Genomic DNA, 19,459 nt, shown 5'->3' with positions numbered 1-19,459 from the left:
CAGTGTCACTTGAGCCATGCTGGGAGGCCCCTGGGATAGTCTTGATTCAAGCAAGACACAGGACATGGGTGGCTTTTCAAAGGATTCTTCCATAGGCAACGGGTTCAGGGGAAACAAGTTCAATGTCCTCATGCACACCTATTTCAGTGCCCCTGTCTGAGTCTCAGGACCCTTACATTGACATTGACACTTCCTGAACCTAGAGTCTAGTCGTCTCTGGAACTCTGCCTTTCTGAATACAAGGGCCTGGCATGTGCCTTTGCTGCCGCCTGACTTTCAGCTGCAGGCCTTAGTGTCTTTTCTCATGGTTACTTGGGATTACTAGATCTAAGTAGCTCATATCAATCTATTAGTAGAACATAGCAAGTGCCACCAAACCCCATCTTTCTTAAGAGTTACCTTTTCTCCACCCACTAGTAAATATGCCACTTTACTTGCCTGTAGCTCGCATAGTCTGTTTGTTTGTTTGTTTGCATGTGTGTTTGGTTGCTTGGTTGGTTGGTTTTAGTTTTTTTCAAGACAGGGTCTCTCTGTGTTAGCCTTGGCTATCCTTGACTTGCTTTGTAGACCAGGCTAGCCTCAAACTCACAACGATCTGCCTGCCTCTGCCTCCCTGAGTGCTGGGATTAGAAGAATGCACCACTGCACCCAGCTTCCAATGCCTTTCTATAGGTTAAAATTTGGCCCCTGTGTTGGTTAACCACTCGAGGACCTATGGAGACTCCAACAATCACCTTTTGGCTTGGCAGTGGCCCAACTCTACAATGTCACCCTTAGGCTTTGCTTGTAGGACATTGTCTTACAATGAGTCTCCTAGAGAAAGATCCAGAGTCAAGGCCTTTTTTTTTTTTTTTTTTTTTTTGTCTTACTTGGTGAGTGGTTTGTTTTTTCCTGAATCGTGTTCTTACTTTATAACCCAGGGTAGCTAAAAGTCACTATCTAGCCCAGGTTGGCATCACACTTGCAGCTATCCTCCTACCTCAGGTTCCCAAGGACTGAGACAGGAGCGAGCTACCACATGCTTTGAAGTCTTGGAAATTTGTGATTTATTATGAATTTCCCTCTGTAGTAGGAGACAAGGAAAGTACTGTGTGTGTGTGTGTGTTTTGGGGGGTACTAAGCCAGCTAGATAAAGGCTCCAACAGCAACGTACCACATCCTCGATTCCAGCTGGAGGCCGGGAGATGGACCCCCAAGTCCAGGTGATGTAACTCCCAGCTGCAGCTGTCTCCATGTGACCCAGAGCGATCCTCCGGGGATGGTGGAGTCAATAGAGCACGCCCATTGCTACAAGTGGGAAGACATGGCCAGAGAGGCAGATTGTGCCAGGACACCAGCAGATTCTGTGATGTCAGTCAGCTGTTTTCATTTGTTTCCTGGACAGCAAACACTTCCTTGAAATTCGTCTCAAACTTAGACTCCAGTATAAGTCCTATTTGGCCAAACTTAGCATCCTAGAAAAAAAAATAATAAAGGCAAGATTGATGGTGATCATCATCAGTGGAAGAGCCATCTCCTCCTCCTTGCTACGTCTAACCTCTGCTAACTTCATGGTTCATTCATGTGTAAAGAGACTCAGGCTTTGATATTTCTGATAATCCTGCCTAGGGGAGGTAAGAAGCAGAAAAATTCTCAGAGTAGGGAGATGGCTCATTGGGTCAGTGTTTGCCACACAAGTGTGAAAAACTGAGTTCAGGTCCCCAAAGCCCATGGAAAGCTACATGTAAGGCACACGCATCTGTAATCCCAGCCCTCCACAATGGGGAGCTGTTGTCTCAAAGAAGCGACGTGAAGAATGACACACAAGTTTGCTTATCTCACACACATACACACACACACACACACACACACACACACACACACACACACACTTTTTATTTTCCAGACAGGATTTCTCTGTATAGCCCTGACTATCCTTGAACTTGCTCTATAGACCAGGCTGGCCTCACTCAGACTCAGAGATCTGCCTGCCTCTGTCTCCCATATGCTAGGATTAAAATCCTGTGCTACCACACCCAAATTGGACATACAAATACTTTTAAAATTATTCTCATCTGCGTGTGTGTGTGTGGGGGGTTGGCTTAATTTTCCTCTGTGTGACCCTCTAGGCTTGTAGAACAGCAGAGAAATGAGCTCTGTGGTACTGAGGACCTTTTTGTTGGTGAGACACAGTCTAGATTTTAAACAAAACAAAACAAAAATCACTTCCAGTTCTTTTGTTTTGTTCTGGTTTTGTTTTTGTTTGTTTTGATGCTGTTGTTTTTGTTTTCTGAGGTATGGTCTCATACCGTAGACCAGGCAGGCTTTGAACACAAGACAATCCTCCTACCTCAGCCTTTTGAATGCTGCCATCACAGGTATGCACCACTGTGTCTGGCACCCTCAGATCTCCTGTTTATAGAACCTTATTACAGAAAGATGTGGGAAACTAAGCAGAAAAGTAGGTGCTAAGTAACCTGGAAGATGAGATGCAGGCAGAGAGGGACACTGACCTTGAACGTACTTCTGTGATTCTGGAAGATGAGCCTCATGTCATTCACAAACTCTTCTACTTTGGAGTAAGCCTGTGCACTCAGCTTTCTCTTGATCCTGTCTAGCCACATAGGTTCCGACACATCCCCGGCCACATCACTAAACTGGAGAGAGAAAGAGCAATGGGAGAGTGACTGACATCACTCAGCATTTACCTTCCACGGGGTCCCAGAAACTCCACAGAAACAACAGAGCCTGTGTTCCTGGGAGATTCTGATGACAATCCCACAAGTGCCCATCTCAGTCCCATGGCATCATGGAAGCCAGGAATCAGGGGTTCAGCAGCGTTACTTACATAACAATAATATGGCATCTTGGAAAAAAAGGATCTCTCAGGACAGCAATAGACTTTCAGGAGAACAAATTCACACTTCTGCAAGAATAAAGGACTGAAGCCAGACACTTGGAAAGGCAGAGTCTATACACACCCCTGGGGGGAGGCACCACGCAAACCCACCTGGAAGTTTGCCCAACATGAGAGCCTCTTGGCTCTTGTCATTAATGACTGAGTTAGTTTTTATATCAAGGGATTATGCTCTGAGAGCAGCATGCTGGAGCAGCAGGCTCCCTTTGGGTTCTATCCTTCTAGCTCCGAGCCTGTTTTGTCTTCTTCCAGAGGAAGGGAGAATGTGTGGGGTTCACAGTGACTTACCAATTGTTCCTGGGGCGACATCTGCCTCTGCAGTATCTCGGATTCTGGACAACTCTCTTGGCTTCCTAAGGACTGAATCCTACAGAAGATGCAACTCCACGGTGTCCTGAAAGACAGGACATAAAGTGAGCAGGGTTCAGACCTTTGAAAACAGCCACTGTGCCTATGCTTGCCACTCTGCTCTCAGGGGTGGCTGATCACCTCATCTGGGGGAGGGGCTCCCAGGCTCAGAAGGACCCCTCTCCCCCACCCCGAACCCCCCCCTCCCTGCTTAGGATTTTAATTCCTTCATATCAGGAGCCAGTCCTTGGAAAGTGGGCTTTAGAGTGGGTGGTGGGTCCCCATTTCCTGTCAGAGGTTGCTGGGAGCACAAGGAGAACAGGCTGTCCGGTCTGAACACAGTAAAATGGTCTTCGAAAAACTCTGGGAACCCTGGACTTCCAAGGGTCCATTACAACCTGGTGAAATGTGACAAACAGACACTCCCAATCTTGTGGACAAGAGGATTTGGTGCACAGCTTTGAGAAAAAGCAGTAGCAGCGTGCAGGCAAAGGACCCAGCCTTCGCACCAAGAGAGATGCCTTCCTAACACAGAGAATATTAACCTTTTGCTGACAACATCTGGACACAGCCCTCTGAATCTTCCTGTTTGGTATTTGTTATTAAGAGCCATTTGCTAGATGGCGGCAAGCAGTGTGGACCGCGTTTGGAGGCTCCAGTGAACAATTCAGGGAATTGCACAGATTTCTGAGCCAGGAACACCGAGGTCCGAACATCACGGCAGCGGGAGTGCTCCACGGTTAGGAGGGACCAGGGTGCGGAGGACCTGCGTGCCCCTGCACACGGGAGGAGCATGGATTTTCTCTGATTGGAGCGGCAGAGGCAGCAGCACCAGTGGCACCAGCAGCGGTGGCTGAGGTTTGCAGCTCATAGCCTTCCAGTGGAGGCGATTGGTGTGGTGGCTGGTGGGAGTTGCTGCGGGAGAGGGGACTCGGGGCAGGATTTGGGTCACGTGGAGCCCTTGGACCCAGACTGGACTCGGCAGACAGTTCGGCCCCAGAGTCCCGGGTACTGGCCCAGCCCAGCAAGCAATTCTGCCTGAGGCACTAACTCAGCTCCGGCCACAGCTCCCCTGCTGTGGCGCAGGCTTAGTTGAGCACGCAGCTCCACACTAGGCAGCACCTCAGCTCAGCGGCAGCTCCCCTGCGGTGACACAGTCTGGGCGGAGCACTTGGTTTCACCACAGGCGCTAACTCAGAGCAGCTGCAGTTCTCCTGCGGTGGCGCAGGCCTGGCCGAGCACTCAGTTCCACCCTAGGCGCCACCTCAGCTCAGTGGCAGCTCCCCAGCAGTGACACAGTCTGGGCAGAGCACTTGGTTCCACCATTGGCGCTAACTCAGAGCAGCCACAGTTCTCCTGCTGTGGCGCAGGCTTGGTGACATGCTCAGTTCCATCCTAGGCACCACCTCAGCTCAGCAGCAGCTCCCCTGCGGTGACACAGTCTGGGTGGAGCACTTGTTCCACCACTGGCGCTAACTCAAAGCAGCCGCAGTTCTCCTGCTGTGGCGCAGGCTGGACAGAGCTCTCGGTTCCACCAGCTCTAAGACTCTGGTTGGACACAGTGTGCAGTTTGAATCCAGAATTCCTGGCTGAGATTGGTGGTCAGTTCGGGCCCTGAGTCAATAACTGACCACAGCACGCACTTTAGGCCAAAAGGCCCTAGCGGAGCTTGGAGCGTAGTCCCAGCCCAAAAATTCTGGCTGGACCCTGTGTGCATTTTGGGCCCAGAATCCCTAGCTGAGCTTGGCAGACGGTTCAGGCCCTGAGAATCTAGCTGAGTTCAGCCCGTGGTTCGGTCCCAGTGCTCCTGGCTGGACTTGGCAGGGAACACAGAAGGCTGTGGATACCTTGGCCTGACCCAACGCTCATTCAGAGACCCAGATCAATTGCAGGATCCACGGCAGAGGGGGGCTGAGGATCACTGGCTGTGAGAGACCAGAACAACAGGGCTAACCTCCTAACATCCACACCAGTGAAGCTTTGAGCTCCCAGCCTAGGGAAATCGTGAGAAAACAAGTGAATCTATCGTCAGACACCCTCCATTCAACTCTGGAAGCTACCCAACAAAAACAAAGACGGCAAGATGTCTAAAGGACAACGAAAAAGCATACACGAAAAACCCCAAAACAACATGGCGTCTCCAGTTTCCAGCTATCCCAAAGAAAACAACCCAGAGAACTCAAATACAACGGAAATACAAGAAAATGACCTCAAATCCTTAGTAATGAGGATGATAATGGAGGAAACAAATAAAATTCGTAATCAAATGCAGGAAGACGCAGACAAACAGGTGAGAGACATAAAAGAAGCACATAGAGTGGAACTGGAAAAATTGCAGGAAAATGCAAACAACCAGATGAAAAAAATAAATAAAACGGTTCAAGCTCTGAAGACCTATAAAGAGTCAATGGAAGAAACTCAGGAATATACAAAAAATCAGATGAAAGAAATCAAAAAATCAGTTCAAGATCTGAAAATGAAAATGGATTCAATGATAAACACACAGACAGAAGAAAAACGAGAACGGGAGACCTCAGAGAAGAAGGCGAGCAACACAGAGGTGAGCTTTTCTAACAGAATCCAAGAGATGGAAGAACGAATCTCAGGGCTAGAAGATACAATCACAGATATTGAATCAACCATTAAAGAAAATGCCATATCTGGAAAACTCCTGACACAAAACATCCAAGAAATTAAGGACACCATGAAAAGAAGAAATCTGAGGATAATAGGCATTGAAGAAAGAGAAGACATCAGACTCCAGGGCCCAGAAACTATTCTCAACAAAATCATAGAAGAAAATTTCCCCAATCTAAAGAAAGAAATGCCTATAAACATACAAGAGGCCTACAGAACACCAAATAGAATTGACCAGAAAAGAAAAACTGCCCGCCACATAATAATCAAACACAAAACATGCAGAACAAAGAAAAAATATTAAAAGCTGCAAGGGAAAAGGGCCAAATAACATTTAATGGTAAACCTATCCGAATTACACCCGACTTCTCAGCAGAGACCATAAAAGCCAGAAGGGCCTGGACAGAGATCCTACAAACCCTAAGAGACCACAGATGCCAGGCCAGACTACTTTACCCAGCAAAATTATCAATAACCATTGATGGAGAAAACAAAATATTCCAGGACAAAAACAAATTCAAACAGTACCTATCCACAAACCCAGCTTTACAGAAGGTACTAGAAGGAAAACTCCATCCCAAAGGGTCAAGCTACAACCAAAACTACCCAGGAAATAAATAACTATCCCATGGCAAAAAACACAACTACACAAACGCTCGACTGGAAACAACATCAAAATTAGGACTCTTAACAGTCACTGGTCATTAATATCTCTCAACATCAATGGCCTCAATTCTCCAATAAAAGACACAGACTAACTGAATGGGTACATAAACAAGATCCAACATTCTTCTGCATCCAAGAAACACATCTCACCCATAATGAAAGGCATTACCTCAGGGTAAAAGGTTGGAAAAAAATATTCCAAGCAAATGGTCACAAGAAGCAAGCAGGTGTAGCCATTTTAGTATCAAACAAAATAGACTTTCAACCAAAATTAATCAAAAGGGATGAGGAAGGACACTTCATACTCATCAAAGGTAAAGTCAACCAAGATGACATCACAATTCTGAACATCTATGCTCCCAATACAAGGGCACCCACATTTGTAAAAGATCTCCTAAAAAAGCTTAAACCACACATCGATCCCCACACAATAATAGTGGGAGACTTCAACACCCCACTCTCACTGAAGGATAAGTCATTGAAACAGAAACTAAGCCAAGAAATAACATCATTAACCAATGCCATGGGTCAAATGAATCTAACAGATATCTATAGAACCTTTCACCCAAACAAGAAAGAATACACCTTCTTCTCTGCACCCCATGGAACCTTCTCCAAAATTGATCACATCGTAGGTCACAAAGCAAGCCTCAATAGATACAAGAGGATTGAAATAATACCTTGTATCCTATCAGATCACCATGCTCTTAGGCTGCAATTCAACAACAACAGAAATAGCAAAAAGCCTACACGTACGTAGAAACTAAACAACTCTCTGCTAAATGACACCTGGGTCAGGGAAGAAATAAAGAAAGAAATCAAGGAGTTTCTGAATTTCAATGATAATGAAGAAACAACATACCCAAATTTGTGGGATACATTGAAAGCAGTGCTAAGAGGAAAATTCATAGCACTAAGTGCCTTTAAAAAGAAATTGGAAACATCGCACATAAGCATCTTAATAACACAACTGGAAGCCCTAGAAAAAAAAAGAAGCAGAAACACCCAAGAGGAGTAGACGCCTGGAAATAATCAAACTCAGGGCTGAAATTAACAAATTAGAAACTAAGAAAACAGTCCAAAGAATCAACAAAACCAAAAGCTGGTTCTTTGAGAAAATCAACAAGATAGACAGACCATTAGCCAAACTAACTAAAAGGCAGAGAGACAGTATTGAAATCAACAAAATCAGAAATGAAAAGGGAGACATAACAACAGACACTGAAGAAATTCAAAGAATCATAAGATCCTACTTTGAAGGCATATACGCCACAAAATTTGAAAATCTAAGGGAAATGGACGATTTTCTTGAACAATTTCACTTGCCAAAGTTGAATGAAGAACAGATAAACAAGCTAAATAGTCCCATTTCCCCTACAGAAATAGAAGCAATCATCGATGGTCTCCCAACCAAAAAAAAGCCCAGGGCCAGATGGTTTCAGTGCAGAATTCTACCAGACCTTTAAGGGCGAGCTAATACCGATACTCTTCAAGCTACTCCAAAAGATAGAAATGGATGGAAAATTACCAAATTCATTCTATGAGGCCATAGTCTCATTGATACCTAAACCTCACAAAGACTCAACAAAGAAAGAGAATTTCAGACCAATTTCTCTTATGAACATAGATGCAAAAATACTAAATAAAATACTTGCAAAACGAATACAGGAGCACATCAAAGATATCATTCATCATGACCAAGTAGGCTTCATTCCAGGCATGCAGGGATGGTTTAATATACGGAAATCCATCAATGTAATCCATCATATAAACAAACTGAAAATAAAAAAACCACATGATCATCTCCTTGGATGCAGAGAAAGCATTTGATAAAATTCAACACCCATTCATGTTTAAAGTTTTAGAGAGATCGGGGATACAAGGCACTTTCCTCAACATAATAAAGGCTATATACAGCAAGCCAATAGCCAAAATCAAAGTAAATGGTGAGATACTCAAGGAAATTCCTCTCAAATCGGGAACAAGGCAAGGCTGCCCACTCTCTCCATATCTCTTCAATATAGTACTCGAAGTTCTAGCCAGAGCAATAAGACAACAAAAGGAGATCAAGGGTATCCAAATGGGAAAGGAGGAAGTCAAATTATCCCTCTTTGCAGATGATATGATAGTGTACATAAGTGACCCTCAAAACTCCACCAGAGAACTCCTAAAGCTGATAAACACCTTCAGCAAATTGGCTGGATACAAAATTAACTCAAAAAAGTTTGTAGCCTTCCTATACACAAATGACAAGCTTACAGAGGAAGAAATTAGGAAAACCACACCCTTCACATTAGCCACAAGCAATATAAAATATCTAGGAGTTACCCTAACTAAGCAAGTGAAGGACTTGTATGAAAAAAATTTCAAAACTCTGAAGAAAGAGATTGAAGATGACCTGAGAAGATGGCATGATCTTCCTTGCTCATGGATTGGGAGAATTAACATAGTAAAAATGGCCATCCTACCAAAAGCAATCTACAGATTCAATGCAATCCCTATCAAAATACCTACACAATTTTTTAAAGACATTGAAAGTTCAATTCTGAACTTCATATGGAAAAACAAAAAAACCCAGAATAGCTAAAACAATCTTGTACAATAAAAGGTGCTCCGGAGGAATCTCCATACCTGATCTCAAACTGTACTATAAAGCAATAGTAATTAAAACAGCATGGTACTGGCACAGCAACAGGCTGGTTGATCAGTGGAATCGAATCGAAGACCCAGATATGAATCCACACACATATGGTCACTTGATTTTTGACAAAGAAGCCAAATCCATTCAATGGAAAAAGGATAGCATCTTCAACAAATGGTGCTGGTCTAACTGGAGGTCTATGTGTAAAAAATTAAATTGGACCCATATTTGTCACCTTGCACAAAACTCAAATCCAAGTGGATTAAAGACCTCAACATAAAACCAGAGACACTAAGCCACTTAGAAGAAAAAGTGGGAAAGAGCCTGGAACATATTGGCACAGGAGACAACTCCCTGAACAGAACACCAACGGCCCAGGCCTTAATGTCAACCATTAATAAATGGGACCTCATGAGGCTGAGAAGCTTCTGTAAGGCAGGAGACACTGTCAAGAGAACAAAGCGACAGCCTACAGACTGGAAAAAATCTTCACCAACCCTACATCTGACAAAGGTCTAATATCCAAAATATATAAAGAACTCAAGAAATTAAACACCACCAAACCGAATAACCCAATTGAGAAATGGGGCTTGGAACTAAACAGAGAATTCTCAACAGAGGAGTATCAAATGGCTGAGAAACACTTAAAGAAATGCTCAACCTCCTTAGTCATCAGGGAAATGCAAATCAAAACAACTCTGAGATTCCATCTTACACCCATCAGAATGGCTAAGATCAAAAACTCAAGCGACACCACATGCTGGCAAGGATGTGGGGAGAGAGGAACACTCCTTCATTGCTGGTGGGAATGCAAACTAGTACAGCCACTTTGGAAATCTATCTGGTGCTATCTCAGAAAAATGGGAATAGGGCTTCCTCAAGACCAGCTATCCCACTCCTTGGAATATACCCAGAAGATGCTCCAGCACACAACAAGAAAATTGCTCAACCATGTTCATAGCAGCCTATTCATAATAGCCAGAACATGGAAACAGCCTAAGTGTCCCTCAGTAGAAGAGTGGATAAAGAAACTGTGGTAAATATACACTATGGAATACTACTCAGCTATTAAAAACAAGGAATTCCCGAAATTTGTGGATAAATGGATTGAGCTAGAAATGATCATAATGAGTGAGTTAACCCAGAAGCAGAAAGAATCAAATGGTATATACTCACTTATATCTGCATACTAGCCCAAGGGGCATGTCCCACGAAAGCCTTCACTTACCAGGAAACTGGGACAGAGGGGAAGGCATCCTATTGGGACTCTAAATGAGAGACGCATGGGAGAATAGCAAAATAAAAGGATACAGATGGTCCTAGAAATCTACAAGTAGAACAATATGATAGGCAGATTTGGGCCCAGGGGTCCCGCTCAAATTAAGGCACCAGCCAAGGACAATACAGGAGGTAAACTTTAAACCCCTTCCCAGACCTAGCCAATGGTCAGAATATTCTCCACAGTTGAGTGGAGAGTGTGATACGACTTTCTCACGTACTCTGGTGCCTCACATTTGACCATGTCCCCTGGAGGGGGAGACCTGGTGGCACTCAGAGGAAAGACAGCAAGTAGCCAAGAAGAGACTTGATACCCTATGAGAATATACAGGAGGACGTAATCCCCCTCAGGAACAGTCATAGGGGAGGGGAATAATGGGAAAATGGGAGGGGGGAGGAATGGGAGGATACAAAGGATGGGATAAACATTGAGATGTAACAAGAATAAATTAATAAAAAAAAAAGAGCCATTTGCTTTCCCCTCTCAAGACACAAGTTGCCACTCTACAAGGGTAATGTGCATGACAAGAAAAAGGCATCTAGGAGACAGAGAAGGCATCGTGTCTCACTTCTCGGTGTCCACTGCTGGGATGTGACACTCTTCATGGAAGGCTCTGGGACAGGTATCACAGCAGAAGAGCATTCCTTCACGCCGGCACATCTCGCATTCGTCGGAGTTCTGCATCTAGAAGGTAGAACATCTGCATCACTGGGATGAGCCCCACTGGGCCACCACTGAGCCAAAACCATCTTCCTTGTAAAAACCAAAGATCCTGACACAGAAAGACTAGTGTGGTGGTTTGGATAAAAAATGGCCCCATAGATAAGTCAGCAGGGAGTGGCACTTTTAGGAGGTGTGGCCTTGTTGGAGTAGGTATGGCTTTGTTAGAGGAAGTGTGTCACTAAGGGGTGGCCTTTGAGGTCATGGTAGCTCAAACCAGGCCTACAGATCCAGATGTAGCTCAGCTACCTCACCAGCACCCAACTCAGGAGATTAAGGCAAGAGAATCATGAGTTTGAAGACATCTTGAAGCCTTGTAACATTGACAACAACAACACCCACAAACAAACAAAACCCATAAATAACTGAGAGGGCCTAGGGGAGTCTATTTATTGCCCGCCACACCTGTCCCTGTGGGAAGCCTGTGACTCAGAAAGTTATTCAAATGAGTTCCTCAAAGCCTCCCTTCAGAGGTTGGTGGGGTTTTTCTATGATCACTGTTAACACAAGAACCTGGAAATATCTTAATGACATGTGCACCCGAACACGTATGTTTCTGGTCCCAACTTCAGGGAGGATGGTAATGGTTTGAGAAATGAGAGGTGGTTCTATAGGAACACAGAAAAATCTCAGTCTTGGCACTGGAAAGTTGAGACAGGAGAATCAAGGGTTCAAGGCCATTCTTGGCTATATAGTGAGTTTGAGATTATTTTGGCTTACATAAGACCCCGTCTCAAAAAATCAAGGAAGGAAGATGGGAAGAGAAAGGAAGAGGGAAGATATAAAAGGGAAAAAAACCCTCCCATGTGTGGGGGCCATGCTAAATTCAGCCATGCTAAAATCCTGTGCTTAGGCTCCATGCTATGACTTTCCAGTTGTTGATCTTGCCTGAAGGAGGTCTTGTGTTTAGGGTATCTTCAGATTGTTTACCTTTGAAAGAAATAAGGGAGTTCTTACAGAGAACTACTCAGAGGACTGTATTCTTGCCTGGGGGCTGGGGGAAGTGAGACTGTAATAGAGCTTATAGTGTCCTTGCTATATAAACTGTATTCACTTGTAATAAAGTAAGTCTTGATCAGGACTTTCTTGACTTGGCTTCAGATTTCTCGTGTCTGTGTCCCCCTTTTCTCAATCCCTACTCCACAGGGAACTGTGTTCAACTTGTCCCATGGGCCAGGATATATGGCGCCTGAAAAGAGGGGCCTGGAAATGAGGGGGTAAGTGATGGATGTTGCTTTGAAGGGTGCCCTCAAAAAGACAAGTGGAACGGTTCCCCTGAAGTCACCTGCTTCGCGGAGAAATGGTAAGGCAAGCAGAGAAAACATGGGACAGAGCGATAGCAAAGATTTATTCAGACAGACACTGGAATATAAGCTTCAAACACGAAGAATAAAGGTAAATACTGAACAACTGGTTGAATGTTAGCTTTTGTCAATGAAGTATGTCCGTGGTATCTTGAGGAAGGAACAGTCAATTTGGAGATGTGGGATAAAGTTGGTAAAAGATTGCAGTGTCACTATGTTACAAAGAGACCTGAAGAGACACTTGCCATGGATTTTTCACTTTGGGCAATGATCAGGGGTGTTCTTGACCCCCATCATGAGCCTGACTGGTGGCCTCCACCTCTAGCATCTCCAGCTTTTTCCATGGTGCAACAAGACTCTAATGAAAAACATTAGTTATAGTATAGACCCCAGGCATGCTGTATATTGTCAAAGTTTTGAAACTGTGTTGTTTTGTCTTGCCTGTCAGACTGTTTGTTTTATGGCCATCATGTCAAATTTTGTTTCTATGTCTGTAAATTTGTCTAATTATTTAAATGTTGTTTTGTCTTTTATGTTCTATAAAGAGGGCCAGGCTTCACCTGCTGGTCATTTTTCTAACTCATTTTAATGATTCTCAAAAAAGAGAGATTAAACTAGTTTTGTTCTTGGAACCAGGAGTTTCCAGCTTGGATCAAACTAGCTAAACAAGCGTAAGGCTAGAATGGTGGCCTGTTGGAGAGGCGGACTTAGGAGGCTGATAGTTTTCTAAACTGACCTAGATACTGGAGTTAACTACCTAGAAGAATAATAAAATAAAACTGCTATGGTCCCTTTCCAAGGCACCATGGCAGAAGGCTCCTAGATCTTTTTTGGGCTTTGTTTTGGTGTTTATGAATTTGTTTGCAATGGGCTTAGTCATAGTCAAACTTCTCCTTACCCTCTCTAAAAAGGTTCAGGGAAAAAGGTAGAGAGCCGAGAGATGTGAGGCTAAGTTTCTGGCAACTAAAGGGAAGGAACCAAACTCTTCTCCTTAGAGTTAATAGCAGCTGAAATCCAAAGCTCCTTAGCTGCAAGGTGTTTGTCAGGGCTTTCTGGAAAAAGCCCACCAGAAAGAGATATCAGTAACTAAATTCCAAGGAATGGTGGACAGGATTTCACTAACTAAAGCCTAAATTGGCACAACTGACCCAAGGCTTAGAATTTTCTTGTTTCCCTGATTAACTTTTGCTTGATATGTTTAAAGATTTTTTTTTTTACTGGAATTGAGATGAAATAATTAAACAGGGCAGTGGTGGTGCATGCCTTCAATCCCAGCACTTAGGAGGCAGAGGCAGGCAGAACTCCTGAGTTCCAACCTGGTCTCCACAGGGCATGGTACCCTGCTGATACACTAAGTTACTTGAAGAGATGTAAGTTCTTTTCTTCTGAGCTCTGGCAAGCCCACCTGAATTTGAAAGGTTAAAATGTGTTCATGTTTCCATGGATACCTATTCTGGATGTGTACTTGCTTCTCTCCAGACTAGAGAACCCACAAAAAATGGTGAAATGAGCTCATTCTACTATACAAACTTATTTACAAAAGTAAAGAAGGGGGAACTATACCCCAATCACCTAAAAATACTTTGAGTCATGTTCTCTTTATTTTAAAATTTTTACTGCTTATTGCCAAAGGAAATTCTGCAGCACATTAGTATTCAGTCATCCTTCACTAGAGTGGCATGGGAGGATCCTTTAACTGGACAGCCAAATGGACCCCACTTTGTATTAATACGGGGTCAAGGCACTGTTTGTGTTTTCTCACAGGAACATGATGCTGCACGCTGGATACCCAAGAGGCTTGTGTGTCAAATGGATGCTGGCATGGATGAGTTTACTGATGATGCCAAGGTCAGAGGTGAAGCTTCATTGGACAGTTATTCCTGATCTTCCTTTTCTTCAACCTACTTCTTGGGTTAACCTATGTCAACGACACTGGACTGCTTGATTTCCCTGTGTATAAAGGGGAAAGGAGAATTCAAGTGTTCCAGTACCCATGAGACATCCTCCTTGCGGACCTCAAGAGTTTGCTGACCTGACTGAACTTTGGAAACAGTGCTTTGCAGAGACTCCTCCGGAATATTTTCCTTCCAAGAGCTCAAATTTTAAGCTTTACAAGTATTTTTCCGCCTTAATTGTTAGGGTCAGTTTTATTTGCAGGATTGTGGAGAAATGAAAAGGGACTTGGAGTACACTGTTGAGTGGTAAAAAATTTGTTATTGTTCTTGTATCTACTATTGTTTTTGCTTTTGCTTTACTAATATTCTTTATGCCTTCACTAAGAGTTTAGTGACTTGAGACAACTGAGCAAGTTACAATGTCACCCTAGATTTCCCTAGACTCCTTATGAGTATGATGCAACTAGATTGGCATTCAATATAATCTCTTTAGAATTAACAGTATTCTATAGCAAGGATTATCCTTGGCGGGGATGGCAGAGCTTGAAATTATAGCCTGTGCCTTCCTTCCTTGCCTAACACAACTCATGACTCAGCAATTGCAGTCAATACAAACATGAGTTCATGGTCTAGATCTGAAGCACTCTCTTACCCCTGTACGACATGAAGGCAGCCAATTACAAGTAAGAGTGATTCTAAATCCTATTGACCTAAGACAGAGGCCTGTGAAAATTATATCCAGGACCTGGATGACTGGTAAGAAGGGTTTTTAGTTAACCAACCGAAGACAGGTGCTTCATAAACTTAAAAAGAAGGACAAGATGTGGAGAGCTATGCTAAATTCAGCCATGCTAGAAATCTTGTACATAGGCTCCATGCTGTGACCTTCAAGTTGTTGGTCTTTGCTGAAAGAGATCTTGTATTTAGGCAACTTCAGATTGCTTACCTTTGAAAGAAATGGACTAAGGAAGTTATTAAAGGGAACTACTCAGAGGATTGTATTCTTGCCTGGGGGCTGGGGGAAGTGAGACTGTAATAGAGCTTATAGTGTCCTTGCTGTATAAACTGTACTCACTTGTAATGAAGTAAGCCTTGATTGGGACTTTCTAAACTTGGCTTCATATTTCTCACATCGCTGTCCTCCTTTTTTCAACCCCCACTCCCTCTTCCAGGAAACTGTGTTCTACTTGCCCCATGGGCCAGGACACCTATGTAGTCCATGGGCTGTTGGGAAATTTTCTACCTTCCTGTGACCATCTGAGGGACAAGCATGAACTTGGCTTAAGGACTGGTCCACCATGGGATGAGTAATGGGAGAATGGAAGTAGCAAGGTGATAGGGTCAACTGTTTGGTACCCTGGGCCATCTCTGCCTTCAGGAGAAGCGTGTCTTTAGGTGTCATTCTTGGTGGTTTGTCTATTGACTAATTGCTATGGCTCTTCCTCTTGATGGCCTCCTTATCCAAAGCTCAAAGGAATGTCGTGCTGGCTGCAGTGTTAAGAGGCAACAACAGAATTCACACTGATTTTGCATATCCATCAGAATGACTTTTCATCCTTGCCTTCTGTGATACAGGCAGTCACAGCTCTTAACTCCAGTTCAGGGCAGAGAGCTGGAGGCAAGCACAACCGAGGCTACACTAACCCAAGAGGTGGTCCTGCCACTGTCCACTGTTCTAGACCCTGCCCCCACTTTACGCTATTGGTTATTCTTTAATGTAGACAGTGACTTTGACAGAACACTTGAGGTCAGTCAGAGCTATTGGTACTATCTTCTCTACCAGTCCTTGGACATTCTATGAATACTTTGTAATTATGCATTACACAGATGAATAAATGTGGCTTCACTTTGGAAAAGGAAAGGCCAGGTATCTCAATGCAGATGTTATCATACAGAAGTGATGGCTATGGTGAGTATCCAGCACTTCCTGACACAAACCAGTCATCACCAGAAAGTTTAAGCAGTCTTGTGACGAGTTGGAAAGCTGTCGTGTGGTGCTGCTAGTGACATGAAAGTTTTCAGAATCCAAGCTTCTGTGCAGACGAAAAGGTCCTGGGACACTAATGAAAGTGGAAGTGGATCTTGGATTCTAATTCTCTGGGAATTCTGTTCTTACAAACAGAGACACAGAATAAGAGACCTGTGCCCCTTATTATGAAAAAGCATTGCACCCATGAGTAAGCATGAGTTACCTGGGTTGGGCATTTCTAGCTCATTCGAGTAATCGAGACTGAAATACTTTTAGCACTTGGGATAAGGTAGAGGCACTGGCCTTTAAAGCACTCACGGAATGGGCATCCTGTGCCAAGAGCCACCCTGTTAAGGGAGCTCACCAGACATGTGGGCTGTCTAGGAGGTGATCTGGTGTTTGCAAGGTCTTATACCAGGATGCACCCCCAAACTGCTTCCAGCCTCTGACATGTTGTCAGGAGCCATTGATTTGGGGAAGTCCAGTAGGCATGAGAGATCTCTGGAGGTGATCTGGTATTTGCAAGGTCTGTATTGTGATGTACCCCAGAATTGCTTCCGACCTCTGACTACCCTGTCAATTGTGCACTGCTACATCTCTCTAAAATCTGGCATTAGAGTTGGGCATGGTGGCGCATGCCTTTAATCCCAGCACCCAGGGAGGCAGAGGCAGGTGAATCACTGTGAGTCTAAGGCCAGCTTGGTCTACAAAAGTAAGTCCAGGATAGCCAAGATTACACAAAGAAACCCTGTCTCAAAAAACCAAAAGTAAATACATCTGGCATTGGTGTGAATTGTTATTTTCTGGGCACTGACCAGCTCTGATTGAGCAAACTTCCTACAGGATCTTATTGAAGATGTACTGTTTGTTATTCAGATGAATTAACCCCTGATTATGGAATTCCTGATTTGATTCAAAAAGCTTTAAAAGTTAAAGTTAGTTTATGGCTGCAATAAATACCTTTGTGGGCCTCCAGATGCCTCACTAAGGATAGCCTACTAGCAGATTTGTGGCTTCAGATAAGCCTCTACTGCAGATGGCACGACGAATCCTGGTATTTTCACCATAAATATGGGCAAGTTTGTTTAAACTTCTCATGACCTAAGTGGAATGAAGCTACCTAGATATTTACTGTTTCTTAGAATGAAAGATAGATAAAAATTATTGTCCTGGGCTAATAATGAACTAAGAGATAGCTGGATAATGTATAGTTAGGTCGATTCTAATTGATAAGTTGTATACTATTGTAAGTTTCAGACCTTATTAACCTTAGACTTTGTCAACCTTTGTCATTCTGAACTCACTATGAACTTATGTAGTGGATACATAGATAAGAAATGTTTAGCCTTAAAACATTTGACCTGTTGTATTTTAGAATTCATCTGTCTTTGTGATTAATTATACTCTTTTAACTATGAGGTAACTCCTTTTTCTCAGAAGTATAAGTACGGTCTTCTACAATACACAGGGCTGGAAATTTGGGAAGCTTAACTTCAGTCGAAGTTAAGGTGCCTGACTTCATCTACCTCTTCTCTTAAATGTATGTGCTGAAAATTGGGAAATTTGACTTTAGTTGAAGTCAAGATGCCTAATTCCAGCTACCTTTTCTCTCGAATGTATGTGTGTGAGTGGTTTATTTTCTATTTCTCTTGTATTTCTCACTTCGCTGTAGATTTGCAAATAAGTTAGCAGACTCGGGCCTTTTACCCAGCCTAAGTTGACATCAGCTTATTGGAGCTCTCTGCAAAGAGGCCTATCTACAGATCAAAGAACCTCATTTTACAACCCCAGTGCAGTTTCTAGCCAGAAGCCACTTTTATAGGCTCAGCCATAGGAAAATTGTGGTCAATTTAAATTTTCCTCCTCGGCTGCTGCACAGCCAGTCCCTAGAGAAGAAACCTTGGGCTCTTTTTCCCCTTCCCTCATTTCTCTTTCAATTCTGATCAGTTGCCTGAGCCATCAGCTCTGGCCACCCAAGAGATGAAGCAAACTGGAAGGGCATCTACATCCAGCACCAGAGACCCTACCGTGGACCTCTCTAGAGCACCAGCTGAGCATAAACAATCCTGTGTGGAGGAATGTCTTGAGTGGATGTAACAACTGTCAATAAAGTGCTGTTTAGCCAATCAGCTGGGCAGAAGGACAGGAAGTGAAAAGCGGGACTTCCTAAAGAGAGGGTGGAGCCAAGAGGGACAGTTGAGAGGGGAAGATGGTTTACAGTTAACAAGACAGGAGAGAGAAATGGCCCGAGGATCACCAGATTGGCAAGTGCTAGGAATATATGTATGTTATGAGGTTTACAGTAGTTTGTTTATGTTAGTTTACCAGTAGATTTGTATCTGTTTAGATTCTGCCCAGCATAGTACTGGCAGCTTTAAAGTACCTTTCAGACTCTGTCATTTATTAGCCATCTTAGGCTGAACCGATACAATTTACTACAACATTCCTGGTAATTTCCTTCTAGGGAAATGGGTGGATGAAACTTCCCAGCCATTCAGGCTTCAAACAAGCTAGATGTTAATGCCAATGACAAATAATATGCAAGCCTGGCGTTCAAATTCTCAGTGAACTATGAAGCCAGTGTCTAGTGATGTGTGGTCTGTTGAAGTCTATGTTGGTAGCTCTCTAATATCTCCAACTCAAAGCAGTCAACATTCAAGGAAGATCTAGGGTTGGCATAAGGTTATTGTGTAACTCAAATGCTGATTTCTGTATCCCCCATACCTGGTTGTAAGCCTCATTCTGAGGATTTCCTGTCTAAATGTTGTATAAACTTTGCTCCCTAATTGTTCCCTGATAGATCAATAAGGCATCTTATAGCCAATCGATGAGCAGGGGAGAGAATAGGGCTGGACTTCTTTCCAACCAGGGGAGGAGGAGTTACAAGAGGAAGTAGGGAATGGAGCCACAAGCAGAGAAGCAGGAGAGCTGAAGAAGATTCAGCTGGAACAAAGGAAGAACTAAAGAGCAAATGACTTGGGGATTTTGGCAAAGATGAAGTCAGGATAGCATAGAGGGTTAAGAACACATCAAAGCTGCTCAAAGTTGTGCTGTAAAGATTTATAAATAAGTAAAAGAGTCTCAATTGCTTGTATGATAGCCAA

At 43.5% G+C, this 19,459-nt stretch overlaps 1 protein-coding gene across 1 annotated transcript in view; it reads right to left on the bottom strand.

The window, feature by feature from the left end:
• Positions 1 to 1,112: 1,112 nt before the first annotated feature.
• The window catches only part of LOC127196065 (nuclear body protein SP140-like), a 49,501-nt gene continuing 31,154 nt past the window's right edge, over positions 1,113 to 19,459 (bottom strand). Inside the window, exons 11-14 of the mRNA XM_051153657.1 lie at positions 3,185 to 3,364; positions 2,828 to 2,905; positions 2,493 to 2,636; positions 1,113 to 1,454 (exon numbers count right to left, since the gene is read on the bottom strand). Of these exons, the coding sequence (XP_051009614.1) occupies positions 1,356 to 1,454; positions 2,493 to 2,636; positions 2,828 to 2,905; positions 3,185 to 3,364 (501 nt within the window). The 3' untranslated portion in view covers positions 1,113 to 1,355. The remainder of the gene's footprint in view (positions 1,455 to 2,492; positions 2,637 to 2,827; positions 2,906 to 3,184; positions 3,365 to 19,459) is intronic.

The sequence above is a fragment of the Acomys russatus genome, chromosome 12, assembly GCF_903995435.1.
Source record: "Acomys russatus chromosome 12, mAcoRus1.1, whole genome shotgun sequence".
Taxonomy (NCBI): domain Eukaryota; kingdom Metazoa; phylum Chordata; class Mammalia; order Rodentia; family Muridae; genus Acomys; species Acomys russatus.
This window is presented reverse-complemented; position numbering and strand designations above follow the sequence as displayed.